General features: G+C 45.1%; 1 protein-coding gene and 1 long non-coding RNA gene across 2 annotated transcripts; both read left to right on the top strand.

Annotated features, from left to right (window-relative positions):
- The first annotated feature begins 91 nt into the window (after positions 1-91).
- Positions 92-7311, top strand: LOC116893955. Its single transcript, XR_004387017.1, has 2 exons — positions 92-168; positions 6554-7311. It is a non-coding gene; the product is annotated as an uncharacterized LOC116893955 (long non-coding RNA).
- Gvqw3 (GVQW motif containing 3) lies at positions 504-1886 on the top strand. The gene is given in 7 exon segments (XM_032895671.1): positions 504-746; positions 748-776; positions 778-869; positions 872-973; positions 976-1075; positions 1077-1201; positions 1204-1886. Coding segments are annotated over 7 exon segments (792 nt in total). The 5' UTR covers positions 504-641; the 3' UTR covers positions 1443-1886.
- Positions 7312-18751: the final 11440 nt, after the last annotated feature.

The following is an 18751-nucleotide window of genomic DNA, read 5'->3' as shown; positions in this document are numbered from 1 at the left end:
CTCAGCCCTCCTCCCCCGCCCTCCCCGGAGGCGGGCATGCGCACCCGAGAGCGTCTGGCAGGCTGCGGTGTCTCTATGCGCACGCGCACAACTCAACCCGCGCAAGGAAGGAATTGCGCATGCGATGTAGTCTCCCGGGACTCTAGAGCACAACCCTGGGTTACTCTGGTAGGTTTGTTGTGTGCTGGTTTCTGCAGGTCCGGGGCGATCTTCACCGTTACTTCACGGCTGCGTTTTCCCTGCTTGTTTAAGTTGTCACAGTTCATGCATCCACTGCATAAGTCGCCGTAGACTCTTAAAGGCAACAGATTCGAGACGACTCTAGGAACTGCTTTGAAACTCCACGCACGGATTGGACGCACACATGGGTTGCAGAGGATTTATTTTTATTTATTTATTTATTTATTTATTTTTACCGGTTTTGCCTTTCGATTACTCTGTGACCGGGTTAGTGCTAGATTTCCAGCCACACACCTCGACTAGACGCTAAGGGCAAGAGCTCAGAAAAGCAATACCTTCCCTGGTGGCTTCCAGAGGGGCAGGAATAGTGAAATGATTAGGCCAGCAGCACCCTAGAGATTTTTACTTCAGGCTTCTCACAGTCGTGGCCTGATAACGTTCCTGTATGGTTTAGTGCCAAAATGAGTGACTGCTATTTAGAACAAAGAATTAGTATCAAATTTTGCGTGAAATTGAACAAATCTGCAAGTAAGACCCACCATCTTTTGAAAGAAGCTTATGGGGATAAAGGTGATGTCGAGGGCTTGAGTTTTTGAGTTTTAAGAAAGAGTGGGAAGACGTTCGAGGTGATGCTTGAAGTAGCTGTCCATTCACCCACAGAATGGATGCAAATATCGGGAAGGTCAAGGACTTTGTTCGAACAGGCAGTTAATGGTGAGAATGATGGCTGAAGAATTAAATTTAGGTAATGAAACCGTTAGACTCATTCTGAAAGAAAACCTGAACATGAGAAAAATGCCCAGGTTATAGCAAGTATTTTGAAAGATCATCCTAAACTTGGGAAATTTGAATGCCCAACTAGTCATTCAAAGGAAATTAGGAACACTAGCGTATGTGGGGAGAAAGCTAACAAGTTCTGAGATTTGGAGTTAACTGCAGCAGAAAGCTGCTGGGGAAATGTCTCTGCCTGCGTAGAATCCCAGAAGCCACTCCCCTGCCAGCCTGCTGCAGGATCCATCCTCAGAAGCATCGCCCCCAAGGTTGCTGAGGATTAGTTCACATCCTGGTGTAATGAGCCTGAGGTAGTGAGAACCTGGCCGGGAAACTGTCTTCAGATGCTTTTCATCTGTTTTATGCTCCTCCTTCAGACTGGGCAGTGTGAAGTACTGAACTATGGGGTCCTCTTCCTTGCTGTTCTCCACCATTTTGGAGGGCTGTGGCTGTTGACCTCTGGTTCTAGTTTCTTGATTTCTTTGGCTTAACAAGTTGACTCTTGTCAGTGTCTGTGCTTGTGCTGCCCCAGAGGGTCATGCCAGTGAGAAGCAGGATACTGGAGTATTTCTGTCCCCCGGGAGTCATACTCTTCTGAGAGGACCCCAAAAGAAGTCTGACATAGTCAACCTGCTTCATAGTCAGGGCCTGAGAAGTATGTTACAGAAGGCATAGGTGTGCTGATTTATTGAGTGGTGTGATCTAGCCCAAATGACTTGGGCTTGGCCACCAATACTTACCTTACAGAGTTCCTCAGACAGGAGAGCTAGGTTTGTTCCATTCTCCTGCACTTCAGACCACCATTCTTTTGGGTGTTCCTTAGCCATGAGACTAAGACCATGAAATCACATGAAGTGATCAGGTGATTCCTTAGCCCCTACATTAAGGGAGTCAGTGCCCATCCACACAGTACATTTATTGACTGAGGCCCCAGTAGTATCAGGTGCTTTGAGCATCAACAATGCAAAACTCCAAATGAGATTTCTGGGTGTGGGTTGACTTTATGGAGGAGGTGGGTTTTTGTTTTTGTTTTTAAAAAAAACATGTCCATGAAGAAAGGTGAGACAAAGATCTGGGAGATTAGAGAATGGTTCCCAGGGGTGGTACCGCATGAGGCTTGGGACCCGTGTAAATAGAAAATGATGGCACTTTCAGCTAAAATTGCTAAGGCTACACAGGAGGGCAATGGTGTTGCAGATGAATACCTCGAAATATTTTGCTGCTTCTCTTCTGCCCTTAATTTTATGCCAGTCATTTATAAATTGCTATCCCGATGTCTACAGGTAGATTTATAATAATGCACTTGTAAGAGTAGTTAATTTCCCATTACCTTCCACCCCACCTCTACCTTCCAAGCAGGCTCTACAAATTAAAACAGTCTCTTCCTACCTCCCTGCCAGAGTTCATGGGATGAAAGTTGTCATGGGTGGGTGGCAGGTACTCAGTACAGATTCAGTATCTCCAGGGTGCCTAAAAGAGAGGAGAGGAGAGGAAAGGGAGGCAGTAGCGTCTCACAGCTCTGGCTAGCATCTGCCTTACCCAAAGGTTCTGACACTTGATGCCTCCTTATTCATAAAGAAGTAAATAATACTGGCTGATGGTCTTGCCTATCACTGGTTGTGATGGTTGGCATATGCTTGGCCCAGGGAGAGGCACTATTAGGAGGTGTGGCCTTATTGGAATAGAGGTGTCACTGTGGGGGTGGGCTTGGAGACCCTCAGCCTAGCTGCCTGAGGATGCTCAGTTTGTTCCTGGCTTCCTTTGGAACAAGATGCAAAACTCTTAGCTCCTCTTGCACCATGCCTGCCTGGATGCTGCCATGCTCCCACCTTGATGATAATGGACTGAACCTGGAAGCCAGCCCCAGTTAAATGATGTCCTTTATAAAACTTGCATTGGTCATGGTGTCTGTTCACAGCAATAAAACCCTAAGACACTGGTCAAAGTAGTTCTTCTCTTTACTGTCTCTCTGGCTTTCAAGGTCGAACATGGTAGCACATACCTTTAATCCCAGCACTTGGAAAGCAGACGAGGGAATCTCTGAGTTTAATACCCATCAGTTTGGAAGTTCCTTGAAAAATAGATCTTGTCTCGCAAAGACATTATCTTTTAAAAGGGGACTGGAGAGATGGCTCATCGGATAAGAGCACTGGCTGTTCTTCCAGAGGACCCATGTTCAATTCCCAGCAACCACATGCTAGCTCACCACTGTAACTCCAGTTCGAGAGGATCCAACATCCTCACACAGGCACACATTTGGGCAAAACATCAATGCACATGAGATAAAAGTAAATAAATTGAATATATATATTTCACAACAACAACAACAAAAACCTCTTAAAACAAGGAGCAACTTATAGACTTTCTACTTGCTTAGTTTCAAGACACTCTTCTAGACCATTAAATCTTCCTATGAGGTGACATCCTGGATCCTCCACAAGTGCTTGCCATCGAGGGAACCACGTTTTTAGAATGAAGTTACCACTATTGCAGCATTGTTGATACATTTACTAATCTTTGCTCTGGTCTTTGTTGTAAGCATTGCTGAATTGTGTGTTCTTGGGCACAGGCCAGGATCCCACAACCACCACTTCAGGTCTTCTATCCATCTTATTTTGTTTTACTATACTATTTTGAGACAGTAGCACCAGCTGACCTGAAACTCACAAAGATCCACTTGTCTTGGCCTCCCAAATGCTGGGATTAAAGGCGTGTGCCCTGACTCCCAGCTCTCACTTATTGTAAGACAGGTCCTGAGAGAACTTCTTTCTGTGTTTATTTCATCCTATAAATAGGGCCGGAGTGGACCTGGCATCAGTGAATAAAATGGTCTCAGTTACAGTGTAGACCTAGAATACCCAGCATACCCAGAAGTGGGTAATTAGTAGTGTGAATTCAGATTGTTCCAAGTGGTTTCAAGAAAAGGGATGTACTTTATCACCTGAAGTCATGTCCCAAGAAGTTGTCAGTTTGAACTGCCATTTCAGCCCATTACTGCTTTGAAAGGCTTTCCCAGAAATAGTTAGCAGCAGCAGGATGTCTCAGGTTTGAGGGAAGTGGAATTACTACCCTAACTTGGTCAGGAGGAGCAAAGCATTTTGAAATGACTGTGTCTCGTCACTGAACTGACATAGTGGCCTAGGTACCAGAAGAGTTCCCACCTAACAGTGTTCCTGAAGTGCTTACCTGCTGTCCTGTCTTGCACCTTACTTCAAAGTTGTCTTGGGTTCCTAATCTGGTAAACTCAGATCGAGCCATGATCCCATATCAGTGTTTTCTCACTGTCCCTGAAGACACTCATTTTACTCCTGGCTAGCTTGTTCTTGGCTCTCAGATTCCCTGTTGTTCATTTTCTGATTCTGGGCCACCCCTCCAGGTGTGTCTGCTTTGGGCCTCTGGTGCGCAGTTCCACTCACACGACTCTCCTTTCTGACTTTTTGGCCCTTCTTCCTGCCCATGACTTAAGCTGTGCTCCGGTTGGAGCAGAGAGTTCAGCTCTGGCTCCAAATTGTCTTCCTATACTCAGAAACGGGATAGGCAGGGATGGCATGGAGGCTGGTGGCCAAGCCCAGCAGCCACCGTTAGCAAGCCCAATAGAACCAGTATGACCAGTTCCTCAGGACTTAGTTACCTCTAGAACCTGAGTCAGGAAGCCTTTCCGAATCACAACGTCTATATAACAGCTGTATTTTTCCCTAGCGTGAGATCAATCGGGCCTGGCTGTCTGAGGTTGTCAAGAGAGCTGGCCATCTGCACACCTTGACTCTCCTCACGCTTGCTAATCTGAATTTCCAGTTGATCTTACTCCCCATCTTCACCTCCACTCCTATTCATGTAGTCTCCTGTGCCTCTGCTAACAGTCTAGGAGGAATAGGTCCTGTTCAGGAAAGACCACCCATCTCTGGTCCTATCTGCTTTTCTCAGCTTCCATCACCTCATCTTGCTTCCTATGCTCCCCACAATAAAGACCAAAAAACAAACAAACAAACAAACAAAACAAAAACAAAACAAAACAAAACAAAAAAAAACCCACCTCTTTACCAAATCTGTGACTTGGAAAAAACACAAAGATAGTTCTGTAGTCTCCTGAACTTTATCCCTGGCCGAGTGATTGAAATGGCAACATCAATATGAACACGGCAGTGCACGCCTGCAGTCCTAACGCTAAGAGGCTGAGGCAGAAGCATGGGTTCGAATCCATCTTGGAAAACATAGTAAAGACCCTGTTTCAAAAAAGAAAGAAGGGAGAAAAGGAAGCCCTCTCATTTAGGGAGAAAGGTTGTAGCCCACATCCTGTTTTCTAGAGGATTCCTTTTAGACCCATTTCCTGTTCTTAGTCCACATTTGCTGTGGAGATGCCTGGAAGGATCTGGATGGAAAATGTCTTGAAGACACTTAGGAGAGGAGCAGAGTGCTGCTGGGGAGCTGCCACTGTGCTGCACACACTGCTCGGGCGGCCTGCGGTTTCCACACGTGTCGCCAGCATGTCTCGCTAGGCTCTGGGGACAGAGTCTCACCAGGTCCCAGGTCTTAGCTTTTGAAATGTGTGCCTGCTCACACTGCGGTCTCCAGATGAAGCTTCAGTTTGATCAACCCTCCTTGATTCTCTAGGCTCTCGAATCTCGTCCCAGGCAGCCATGCATTGTTCCGTGGTCCTAGTCAAGTGGGGCAGCTTGTATCACACTTCATCCCATATTAATATCTACAACCAAACCTGATGGGGGCCTTCCAAGGATCCACTTGGGCCTAGTGCAGTTGTCAGCAGACGATGTATAGGGAACACTATATTTTGTGAGCCATCCAGTCTCCTAGTACAAAAGCAGACAGAGCTCATATGGAAACAGATGAGTGTGGCCGTGTTCCAGTGAAACTATAAATGGATCTTGGAATTGGAATTTCATAGTTTCATAAAATATTTTGATTTCCTCTCCTAAGTCATTTTTAAATGTAAAAAAGAAAAAATTTAAATGGGGACCAGAGGAAAAGAGTGGTAAAGCACATTGGCCCGTGGACCATGGTTTTCATGTCCTTGTCTAGTGTGCATAAAGTACGTATCTAAGAATGACAAGTGAGTGATTGTTGTCTGTTAATAACACTGTCCATGCCAAGTCAGGCTGGTGGTGTCACAGCTTACTCTCTAGAAAATATGGCCCATTGGAAAGAGTATGTGACCAGGAGAGCCCAGGCTTGCCCACATTCAGAGTCACAAAATGAATTTTATTCTGTTTTTCACTAAAAATGGTACTAAACAGGCTACCATTTACATTATTCCTGTGTTTTATCTCCAAACCTATTTGGCAATGCCGAAAGTGATGTCACGTTGTAACAGGCAGCAAGAAAGAGAACTTTAGTCATTCCAGAAATGCCTTGACCATGGGCAGCATTAGAATACATTGATGTCATCACCTATTGAAGCATGTGCTATAGAGGCGACAGATTACACCACGGTATATTTTTTGCAAGCATATTAAAAGAAACCCAACTGTATAAATACTGTGACCAGTCTAGGGCGCGCCTTTCTAGATGGGTCTGTTTGTGTTTATCCTAAGTAGAGCTTTGCTGTGTTGCATTCATTGAAACTGTTTTTCCATTGCTGTGGTAGACTTTCAGGATTGAGCAGACCTTTACAAGATTGCTTCGTCAGAAAGTCAGTGTTCCCCAGGAACCAGAAGTGACCAAACCCTCTGGCAGCCATCTGAAAGAAGATTCTGTGTTAATTCACTCAGCAGATGTGTTCTGAGTGGTGCGTATGCCAGGCACTGCCCTCGAAGTGGAATACAGCAGTGGCAGAAGTGCGTCCGGCCTTGGACTTGGCCATATGACATCTGATTGTCTCCCCGCTGAAGTCTGCTGTCTTGAGTGCTCACACTAACTCACTGTTAACTGCATACCTGGAAATAGAGATGACCCCTGTCACAGGCCTCTGTGCCAGAAGTCACTGTAGCTCTCCAGCTTCATTAATAACCCAAGGACTGTATGTTCCACTTAAATTTTATTATCCTTTACACAGATCCATATTGGTAGAAGAGAAAAAACCATGCTGGCAATGCTGGAAGTGTAAATTGGCAACAGCTTTCTGAAAGGCAGTTTGGCAGTATCTGTGGGGAACTTTAGAGAGTTTGTGTCCCCTGATCCTCTAAGTCCACTTCTGGGAATCAGTCCTAAGGAAACAGTCTAAAAATCGGGCAAAATTTATGCTTAATAATCTGAAAGTCTAACAGTGGAAATTGGTTAAATAAATTACTGCCTGACTATAATAGGCTAGCATGCTGTCATGCTAATGAAGAGTATTCAGCAACGTAGTGGAAATGCCTGTGATGCTTTAAAAGAGGTGAAACAATTATATGCATAAATCCAAAACAGTCGGGGTGTCTTGTTTTTAAAGATTCATTTAATTAACATGTGTGAGGGCTCTGTCTGCCAGTACACCTGTGTGCCCGAAGAAGGCATTGGATCCCATTACAGATGGTTGTGAGCCACCGTGTGGTTGCTGGGAATTGGACTCAGAACCTCTGGAAGAGCAGTCGGTGCTCTTAACCACTGAGCCATCTCTCCAGCCACCCCCCACCCACACCCCCACCACCAACACCACACATATACAAAAATTTTAAATGCCTAGGAAGGATTTGTTAACCCTTGAGTTGTTGAAGGTTTTTGTTGTTGTTTATAGGCTTTTAAAAGATATTTCTCTAACATGAGTACAACAGTTAAAATAGCATCAGAACTTGGCAGCTGAGAGATTGAGGCTCCGCGGCTAGTTTGATTCATGAATAATTAACCGGCTTGGTCACATGGAGGCTGCATGGTGGTGTGGTGGCAGCCAGAGTGGGACAGAAAGGAAAAGGGCCCTTTCAGGGCGTGACAGGGACCTCTCAAAAAGCCAAAGTGGTTATGAATACACAAGGGTACAAGTGGCCCTGAAGAGGAGAGACTTTCTGGAAAGTCTCTGAGCCTCTCCCAGATCATCTATAGTGCTAAGAACAGCTTTCAATGTGCTAATAAGTCTGCTGCCACCCTTAGGACGTGCAGGTAACATAGCTTTGAGCTGTGCATATGAGTATGGGTGCCTGTGACAGACAGGGTGTAAGGCCGAAAGGGAGGTCAGATTCTCTGGAGCTGGAGTTGTGAACGGATGCTTGTGAACTGCGTGCAGTGGGTGCTGGAAACGAAACTCAGGCTCTCTGCGAGAGCAGCAAGCACTCTTCACCAGGGAGCTATCTCTTCAGCCCCTAGGCTGTAGAATTTTAAGTGACAAATTATGTAGCTAATGTCTGCCCAGGGATGAAATTAAATGTGCCCTTTGTCATCGCTCCAGTAAATACTCGTTATATCACTTAGTGAACTTCCAAGCCTTAAAGGAGCACACAGCATAAAGCACTGTGATTTAGAGTTCTGCAGGTGATAGGTCCCGTGAACTGTATGAGTTCCTCACTGCCTAAGTATTAATCCTGCTGTGTTTAGAAAGAGCAAGGGTGGGGCTCAGGCTTTGATTCCGGCTCCTCAGCCGGCCCTGGACTGAATGTTTTATCTGCACCCAGAGTGCCTCAGTTACTCATTTGTGAGGGAAAGAATGCCATATATCTTAGGGCATTGTCCATTTCTCCCATTCAGCAAATACTCATGCTCATACGAGCCTGACACTGTGCTAGGCAGGCATATGGTAATACACACACACACACACACACACACACACACACACACACACACAAATATGTGTGTGCATACATTTAAGCAAGGAAGATGAGTCAAAAATAGAGCATCTTCATGGTTATTAGATGGGACTTTTAGGCTGAATAACACAGGAGGTGCAGGGCAGAAGACCTGGCATGTAGCTAAGTGCTCCATTGTCTTACAGCTCCTAGAAAGCAGCACAAAGTGTGACCCATTCGTTACCACATTCAGTCTCTGGCTAGTTAGTACCTAAGCCAGGTTTGCTCAAGACAAATCCTTACATGCCCCATGATTCTGACTGTACTTCTAGAGTGACAGATGAATCCATGTGGGACCCAAGTCTCTAAAGGTGACCTTTTCTGGAGCTAGTTGTTAGGAGTCTTTGCATGGAACTAGATGGCAGGTGTTAGGTCCACAGATGCAGTGTTGTTGTCCTTTGAGTACAACCTATACAATAATTTTAATGATTGTTCTCTTTAAGAAAAACTATACTCTAGACACTGGAGAAGCAAGCAGTACTTACAATGCTAGAAGAATCGACTACTGTGTTATTTATGGGAGACAAGGGTGTTGACAGAAAGCCAGGAAAAAGATTTTAATATGTGCTTTGTTGATATTTTTGCTTGTTGAAAATTTAGAAAGGTAAGAAATGCTTACAGAAACAGAAGTTTGCCCCTAGCACTGGGGGCCTTCATCAGCCCCATAACTGCCTCAGCTTCCTCCCTTCAAATTATCTAGCAGAGAGCCACTTACTGAATCTCATTGGGCCTGGTCTGTAGACACAGACACTATAGCCCCTGCCCTTGGCTACTGCCTAGGTTTGTGGGATGGAGGAAAACGACCAACTGCGGCAAGATGTACCCACTGTGGGCTCTTGCCTTAGAAGACTAATCTTTCCCAGAACACAATTATAAGAACCTAACTTTTATACTGCAGAAAACGGAAAGTTGGAATCGTCACATTTAAAGCGATTGTATAAATAAGAAAATGGATGCGAAGAGGCAGAGTACACAGTGAGATGACAATAGTTAGGCTCATGCCATTACTAGTCCCTCTTAAGTAGAACGGCCCCCAAGCACTGGCCACAAGGAACTGGTTTAAAATATTACCTCCTGGAAGAAACTGGACATAGGCCTCACTTTAAGAACCTAGGAAGTGGTGCTGATGAGAGGTAAAGGGGCCTGTTGCCAAGCCTGATGACCTGAGGTCAATCCCTGGATCCCTGGAACTCCCATGATGGAAATACAGATCCAACCCCACAATGTATCCTCTGACTCTATATGTGGGCCATAGCACACAAAAGAACTTAATAAGTAACCTCAGGGGGTTGGGGATTTAGCTCAGTGGTAGAGCACTTGCCTAAGAAGCACAAGGCCCTGGGTTCAGTCCCCAGCTCTGAAAAAAAGAACCAAAAAAAAAAAAAAAAAAGTAACCTCAGAATTGAAGCCCAGGTTCGATGAGGAATAGAGCCAGGGGGATTGGACGACGTGTTGACTCACACACCTGCCTGATGGCAGGCAGGGCTGGGATAACAACAAAGGATCCTGAGCTTATCTAACTCCAGCCAAGCCAGTGAGTTGACTTTGGTTTGGTTCTGTTTTGTTTTTCCTATTGTGCCCCTGGTAATAATTCTCTTACTAAAATGTTTGTTCTTTAGGTACCGTGCATTGAATGTCTAATAAGAATGATTCATAGACAGTTTTTAAGGAATATGGTCACCACCCAGAACATAGTACAGATGTCTCCCACATTCCTCTGGGTGTCCAGGTCCCTAGTCCTTTCACAGATGTGTATTTATGAGGACATGCTGGCATTCTGTCATCCGCCTTTTCCATAGGTCTTCCCAAGTTGTATGTTGCATTTTTGTGGTTTTAATATTTCTCGTGGACATGCCCATGAAAAATTTAAAACCCGGGCACATAAATCTTGTAAAGCGCCCACTTATCTCTTCAGCGCTGGCTCATGTTTCCATGTTAGTACTTATGACACAGTATGTGAAGTCATGAATACTGTCACATAATTTGAGCTTTTATCCCCTGAACGCCAACATTGCATTTCTGCAGGTTCTAAAAATTCTTAACACTTCACTTATAAACCCCACTATATCGTGCCACAATGTTTCTATAGTAACATGTTTCAAACAGAAAAACAGGAAGCTGAGAGAGAGAGGGAGAGGGAGAGGGAAGGGGGAGAGGGAGGGAGGCAGTCAGTATTAGAACCATGAGGTGGTGTTGGGGCACAGTCTGTGGAGTGAATATTCTGCTCTAGTTAGAAGGCTCCTGAGTAGAGTGACCAGCCTGCTTACCACTGGGAGTTTGGGTGCAGAGGTCAGTGTTTTCCTCAATTGCTACCTTGAATTTTGAAGGTAGCAAAATCCTCCTGATCCTGGAGGTCACTTACTGGCTCCCAGAGATTGGCATTTGACTGTCCTGGAGCTCATAATGTAGACCAGGCTAGCCTCAAATTCACAGAGATCTTCCTGCCCCTGCCCCTGCCCCTCTGAATTCTGGGATTGAAGGTGTGTGCCTCCATACCTGGCTTACATACTATTTTAAAATTGCATTTACTCCGTGTGTGTGCACACACACTCTACAGTATGCATGTGGAGTTAAGAAGACAGCTTGTAAAAGTAGGTTCTCTTCCTTCACCATGTGATTCCTGAGGACCAAACACAGGTAGTTAGGTTTGACAAGCACCTCTGTACCCTAGAGGCACCTAGCTGACCCTATGTACACTATTTTTATTGTAACTATGAATATTACTTTTCTAATTAGACATTTGTGCATAATGAACACTACAATTACTTTCTTAGAAAAAATGCACATTTTATGACAGGAAAAGTGATCTGCCTCTAAGGAGCTGGTGACTTAACCGGAGGGTGACATACACACACAAATAAGTTTCTTACAAGGCAATAAGGATGATAATGGAAATTTTACCAAGTGTGGGTGGAAGGATCAACTCACTCTGCCTGGGAGAGCTGTCCTTTGGTAAAATGAGGTGACATCCGCACAGACTCATAAGGATGAATAGAGTTCTCTGGAGCTTTGTAAATGGTTAAGCACCCTATAAATGTAAGTTGGTCCTTGGTCTTCGGTTATTGCTGTCAAGGTTTACCTCATAGAAAGCTCTCTTTCTTGTCTCTTTCCCATGCTCCCCAAAGCCCAGGATCCCTGGGCCAGGAAACAGCCACAGTTAAGCAGTCACACATCAGTGCTGTAGCAAGTGAACTGAGGTGCATCCAGAAGATGCAGATTCATAACCAGAGGCTATAAAATCACCTGGGAGCCTTGCCAGGAAGCTATGAGTGGGAAGCAGTCTCCCCCAGCCCCCACCCCTCCCAACGCCACCCTGTGGAAAGGCCTCCACCCTGATTGATGTAGACATCTATACCTGGGGGATGGTAAAAACTAAGAACAAGTATCACACATCAGTCTGTGTTTTACCCTGGCGGGAAATGACGCATTAGATGTCTTAGGGCCTCCAGACAGGGCAGAGTGGAGAGCAGAGTATGAGCCAGGGACAGGATGGGTGGCTACAGATTAACATTTTCTAATCAAATCCTCCTGGTCCCCTCCCTGGGGTCCCCATCGTGTCACACGTCTCTGCCTCAGGGTGAAGATTAGAGTCCTTCTAATGACCTTCACTTCAATTCCTCTATGGGAAAATAGAGCACCCTCCGTGTCGGTGACAGGACACATTAGCTCCTTGATTACAGTGTGGCTTCCTTTTTACTCACATAAACACATACTGGACACTCAAAATACGTTGTAGAAGATATGTTCTGGGTGTAGAAATGAAGAAAAAGATGGCCATGACTTCAGACTCCCATGGACTGGACTGGGCATTTATTTTATTTAGTGTTTTGTTTTGTTTTGTTTTGTTTCAAGACAGGATTTCTCTCTGTAGCCCTGGCTGACCCGGAACTCACTCTGTAGACCAGGCTGGCCTTGAACCCACAGATCACCTGTCTCTGCCTCCCAGTGCTGAGATTCAAGGTGTCTGCACTCTTCTTGGCTTTATTTGGTTTTTTGAGACAGTCTCATGTTGCCCAGGTTGGCCTCAAACATTCCAAATAGCTGAGGCTGATCTTTTGTTCTCATTTCCCCTAACTTTTAAAGATTTACTTTTGTTTTATGTATATATTTGCCCTCATCTACCTGAGGGCGCCATGCTTGTCTGGTATGAGCAGAAGCCAGATGGAGGCGTCAGATCCCCTTGAGCTGTACTTACAGATGCTCGTGAGCTGACCTCAGATCCCCTACAAGAGCAGCACTTGCTCTTAACTACCAAGCCATCCCTTCAGCCCCCTGAGCTACTGATCTCTTGATTCTCTTACTTCTGCCTTCCAAGTCCTAGAATTACAGACATACTCCACTAAGCCTAGCTGGACCAGTGACTTTTGTTATGAGAAATATAGAATTAAATTAAAAAATAAGAAAACATCAGCTCATAAACACCAAGAGGGAGACAATAGGTCACTATTTTTATTTCTGTGTTAGGGTTCAAACCCAAGACCTTAGGGAACACTAGACAAATACTCCTGGTATTTGAGCTGCTAGCCTCATCTCTTAAAGGTGTAGCACCTCTAAATACATCCACACTAAGGGCTAAGTTTTTAGCATGGGAACCTTTGGGGACCCAAAAACTCCAGCTACAACAGAAGGGAACCGTGTGGTCATGCATGGGGTGCCTTTCTTTCTTTGAAATTACCGTATTCTCATATATCAACTTTGGCTCAAGCGCCACCTCTTCAGGAAAGTCTGTCCTGCTTTCCCAGATGAAATACCTTTTTTTCCCTCCTTGTTAACCCTGTATAGACTTGTGTCTGTAGGCCTGTAATAATTTGCTATTATTTTTACTGACTGGCTGATTTTGAGACTGTCCCAGTGCATAGCCTAGGCTGGTCCCACACCTACCTCATGCTGGCCTTGAACTTGAATCTTCCTGTCTTGGTGCTGGAATTAGAGCACCACCACCACCATGCTCCCCTTACTTTACTCACTGTGCTAGGTCACCACTATTCCCCAATAGGCAGGAGTCTCATTCAAGGGTGGCCTGAGGGTCCCATGTGTCTTAGTTAGGGTTTTCATTGCTGTAAAGAGATACCATGGCCAAAGCAATTCTTATAAAGAAGGCATTTACTTGGGGCTGACTTACAGGTTCAGAGGTTTGGTCCATTATCATCATGGCAGGGAGCATGGCAGCACACAGGCAGACATGGTGCTAGAGAAGAAGCTGAGTTAACATCTTAATCCACAGGCAGTGAGGAGGAACCATCACACACTGGGAAGACTCCCACAGTGACACACTTCCTCCAACAACGCCATATCTCCTAACAGGGCTACTCCCTATGGGCCAAGCTTTCAAACACATGAATCTATGGGAGCCAAACCTATTCAACGCACCACATTCCACTCTCTGCTCCCCACAGGCCTGTAGCCATAACATAATGCAAAAATGCAGTTGGTCCAGCTTCAAAAGTCCCCATAGTCTGTCACAGTCTCAACAAATGTTTAAAAGTCCAAAGTTCGAAGTCTCTTCTGAGATTCATGGAATCTCTTAACTGTAATCCCCTATAAAATCAAAAAAGCAGATCACATACTTCCAAACGTATCACGGCACAGGATACACATTACTGTTCTAAAATGAAGGGAAGGGAGCATAGTGAAGAAATACTGGCCCAAAGCAAGACTGAAAATCAGCAGGACAAACTCCAAACCCTGCATCCCCATGTTTGACGTCATGCTCTTCAGATCTCCAACTCCTTTCAGCTTTGTGAAATGCAGTACATGTTTTCCCCTGGGCTGGTTCTACTTTCTGTGAGCAGATTTCCGTGGCAGGTATCCTACTGCTCTGTCATCTCTAACATCTTGGGTCTCCAAGGTAATCCAGGCTTCACCTTCACAACTTTAGGCAGTGACCTCTCTAGGCCTTCATGCCTAGCATCAGCTGTTTTCCTCAGTCTCCAAGGGAAATTTCATCACCTTTTTCACTCAGTGGCCTCTCTAGACCTCTAAGCAGGGACCCCCTGACACATCTCTGGCCTCAGCAGCTTTCCTAAGCCACAGAGGGAAATTCCATCCTTGATTCTAAAGCCAGTACCACATGGCAGCTGCCACGTTCTGCTGCTTGCTGGGGCCCTCACATAGTCCCCTTGTTCAATTACATCTTCCCCAGCTTTCTGTTTTCAATGGTTTCCTTCACTACCTAAGGTTGACTGTTCTGGAACTTGCCCTGTAGACTGATCTTTAACTCAGAGATCTGCGTGCCTCTGTCTCCTGGATGCCAGGATCAAAGGTGTATGCCACCATGCTTGAACATAAGCTTTTCTTTAAGACTTTTTCATTATAGATCTTTATAAGCACCACTAAGCCTCAAGGTCTGGATTAAAGGTGTGTATGGATCTAGATCAAAAGCATCTGTCTGGAGCTGGAGAGATGGCTCAGCGGTTAAGAGCACTGACTGCTCTTCCAGAGGTCCTGAGTTCAATTCCCAGCAACCACATGGTGGCTCACAACCATCTGTAAAGAGATCTGATGCCCTCTTCTGGTGTGTCTGAAGACAGCTACAGTGTACTGATATATAATAAATGAATAAATCTTTTAAAAAAAAAAAGCCTCTGTCTTCCAGCCTCAAGATTGGGATCAGGGCTGGAGAGATGGCTCAGTGGTTTAGAACACTGACCGCTCTTCCAGAGGTCCTGAGTTCAATTCCCAGCAACCACATGGTAGCTTACAACCATCTGTAATGGGATGCTTTCTTCTGGTGTGTCTAAAAAACAGCTACAGTGTACTCATATAAATAAATGTTTAAAAAAAGATGGCTCTACTCAGGAAAACCAGAATTAACCTTGGAATATAAAAATAAGACTTTTAAAAAAGAAAAGATTCAAGTCAAAGGCATGTTGCTCTCCTGCCTCGAGATCCTGATCAGGTGTGCACCCCATTTCTGATTTGCAGTTCATTCAGATATAGTCAAGGTGACAACCAGCTGTCTTCACCCATTGTCAACACGGCTGACACACAATCATCTCCTTACGTCTGAATGAAGACAAGAACCAGGTCATAATAATGCAGAGCTTGGTATAACTGTCCCTCCTCTAACCACACACATGGGAAAGTCACAGTAGGTGACAATGCCCCATGGGGAGTAAACTTTTCACAAGATGGAAGCTTAGCTGGGTAAGATCTTGCCCTGAAGTCATCACTTCCTTAATTCCATTTAATATCTTTAATCTGTTTATCTCCTTGCACACAGGATTTAGGTCCATTCCACTTCCTACTGCCATTTTGATCCTTGGGCCAAAATACTCTTCTTAAGAGTGAACCATAGAACAGAGTCAATGCTTGCCTGCTTTGAGATTTCCTTTGTCAACGGAATTAATCTCCGTCTTAGCTTTAAGCAGACTCTTTGTACAAGGGCCATAAGCAACCACGTTCGTTCTTCACCAAAATGTCACAAGAACAATCTCTAGGCAACATACTAAAATTCTTCTCCTCTGAAACCTCACGAGCCAGGCCCCCACAATTCAAATCACCCTCAGCACCGCTGTCTTCCATGCTTCTCCTAGGATGGCCCATTCAGCTGCACTTAAAGCATTCTGTTGCTTTTCTAACCCCAAATCCCAGAATCGCACTCCTTCAAACCAAAACGTGACCCAGCCTATCAGAGCAAATACCCCAGACCCTGGTAAGAACTTTTGTCTTAGTTAGGGTTTCCATTGCTGTGGAGAGATGCTATGGCCAAGGCAATTGTTGTAAGGGGCTGGTTCACACTTTCAGAGGTTTAGGCCATTATCCTCAGAGCAGGAAGCGTGGCAGCATGCAGATACACATGGTGCTGAAGAAGGAGCTCAGAGTTCTTGGTCCACAGGCAGTAAGGAGGAACTGTCTCACATGGGGGGTAGTTTAAGCACAGGAGACAACAAAGCCACACTTCTCCACACTGATTTCAACAAGGCCACACCTACTCTAACAAGGCCAGACTTCCTAACAGTGCCACTCTCTATGCGCCAATCATTCAATCACGAGAATCTATGGGGGCCAAACATTATTCAAACCACCACACCATAGAAGTGTCCAGTGTCTAAAACAGAGGCTAGCATAGGGCCTCTGATTGGTGCTTATTAGTTTCCTATCAGAACTTTACAGTTGGCAATTTTATTTAATTTTACATGTATAAGTGCTTTACCTCTTGTATGTATGTGCATGATATGTGTGCCTGGTAATCACAGAGGTCAGAAGTGAGCACCAGGTCCACTGGGGCTGGGGTTATGGGTGATTGTAAGGCATGTGGGTGCTGGAAACTGAGCCCAGGTCTTGTGAAGAACAGCAAGGGCTCTTAACTATTGAGCCAACTTCCTGGTGTGTGGTGGTTTGTGTATGCCTGGCCCAGGGGTGGTACTATTGGGAGGTGTGGCCTTGTTGGAGTAGGGGTGTCACTGTGTGTGTGAGCTTAAGACTCTCATCCTAGCTGCCTAATTCTGCTAGCAGCTCCTCCTGTACCAGGCCTGCCTGGATGCTGCCATGCTCCCACCTTAATGATAATGGACTGAACCCCTGAACCTATAAGCCAGCCCCAATTAAATGCTGTCCTTATAAGAGTTGCCTTGGTCATGGTGTCTGTTCACAGCAGTAAAAGCCTATCTAAGACATGGTGTTTATTTAATTTAGACCTGATCAGTGCTGAGCCTTGTGCTATGTACTTTCCAGCCTGCTAACTTTCCTGGGCTTCACAATTGCCACATACAGGACCATATAATATACTATCATTAAAATCCAGTCAAAGGAAGGTCATAAATACAAATGAGAGACTTTAAAAATTCTTTTGTTTTTATTCATTTTTATTTTATGTCTATGGATTATGAGTGAGGTGCCTGCAGAGGGAATCCTAGAACCAGAGTTACAGATGGGTGTGAGCTGCTGTGTGTGTTCTTAGAATTGAACCCGAGTCTTCTGGAAGGATAGCAGTGCTCTTAGATGCTATGCCATTTCTCCAGCCATCTGAGATTAACAAGTAAAATGTTTTAAGATGTGTTTTTCTTTTTTAGTTATGTGCATGTATATTTGTCTGTGTGTTACACGTGCATATGTGCAGGGACCCAAGGAGGCCAGGAGAGCCCACCAGATCTCCTGGAACTAGAGCTACAGGTGGCGTGAGCTTCCAAGTGTGGGTGCTGGGATTAGAACTCTTGCCTTGATGAGACAAGAGCAGCAAGTGCTCTTGTCTGCTCAACTATCTCTCCTGCCTCTGAAAGCTGAGATTTAAACCCAAATCCTCCTGATACCATATTCTGACGCTTTGACTTCTATGTGATTCAATGCTATTAGCTACATATCAGTTCCTTTTGTGGACCCATCATCTTTTCTCCTGCCACTCCCCAAGGGAAGGCTCTATTTGACCTCGTATTCTATTTTCTATGGTACCAGAGCAATGCTTGCTATGTGGGATCTCTCTCTCTCTCTCTCTCTCTCTCTCTCTCTCTCTCTCTCTCTCTCTGAGATAGGTTTCACTATTAGCCATGGCTGGTTTGGAACTAACTTTGTAGACCAGGCTGGCCTTAAAATTCAGAGACTACTTGCTTCTGCTTCTGGAGTGCTGGGGTTAAAGCTGTGTCCATAACACAGGCAGCAGCTCTCTAGATGCTGAGATTAAAGGCATATGTCCCCATGCTTGGCTCACTCCATGTATCTTGAATTGAAAAGAGTAGATACTTCTGACATCAGTTCACAGGGAGGTGATAGGCTGGAGGCGGGGAGCTTTTGAGGGTGGGTACCTTCCCTGTTATCTCCAGGTTTCTTCTTTTGGATGAGGAAGCCTGAGGATGCTCTCAATGCCAAAGAACTTTTAGAACTTACATCTTTTGCTCAGCTGTATGCCTCAGTAGACAGGCATGCAAGCAAGTCGGACACAGGGGAACATGCCTGGTTTCCAGTGAGTTGGGAAAAAGAGGTTAGGTTTTGATTCAGGTAATTATTTGTGTTTTCTGGGTCTGCATGGTCGATAAATGTCCAACGAGCAGTGATTCTGTCCCTCATCTTTCATCGCTTTATGGGACCTCAGGGAACCAAAGCATAACATCCTGCCTTCCCATAAGTTCCCTGGTCACTACCCTGGCACCGATCAA

The sequence above is a fragment of the Rattus rattus genome, chromosome 2, assembly GCF_011064425.1.
Source record: "Rattus rattus isolate New Zealand chromosome 2, Rrattus_CSIRO_v1, whole genome shotgun sequence".
Taxonomy (NCBI): domain Eukaryota; kingdom Metazoa; phylum Chordata; class Mammalia; order Rodentia; family Muridae; genus Rattus; species Rattus rattus.
This window is presented reverse-complemented; position numbering and strand designations above follow the sequence as displayed.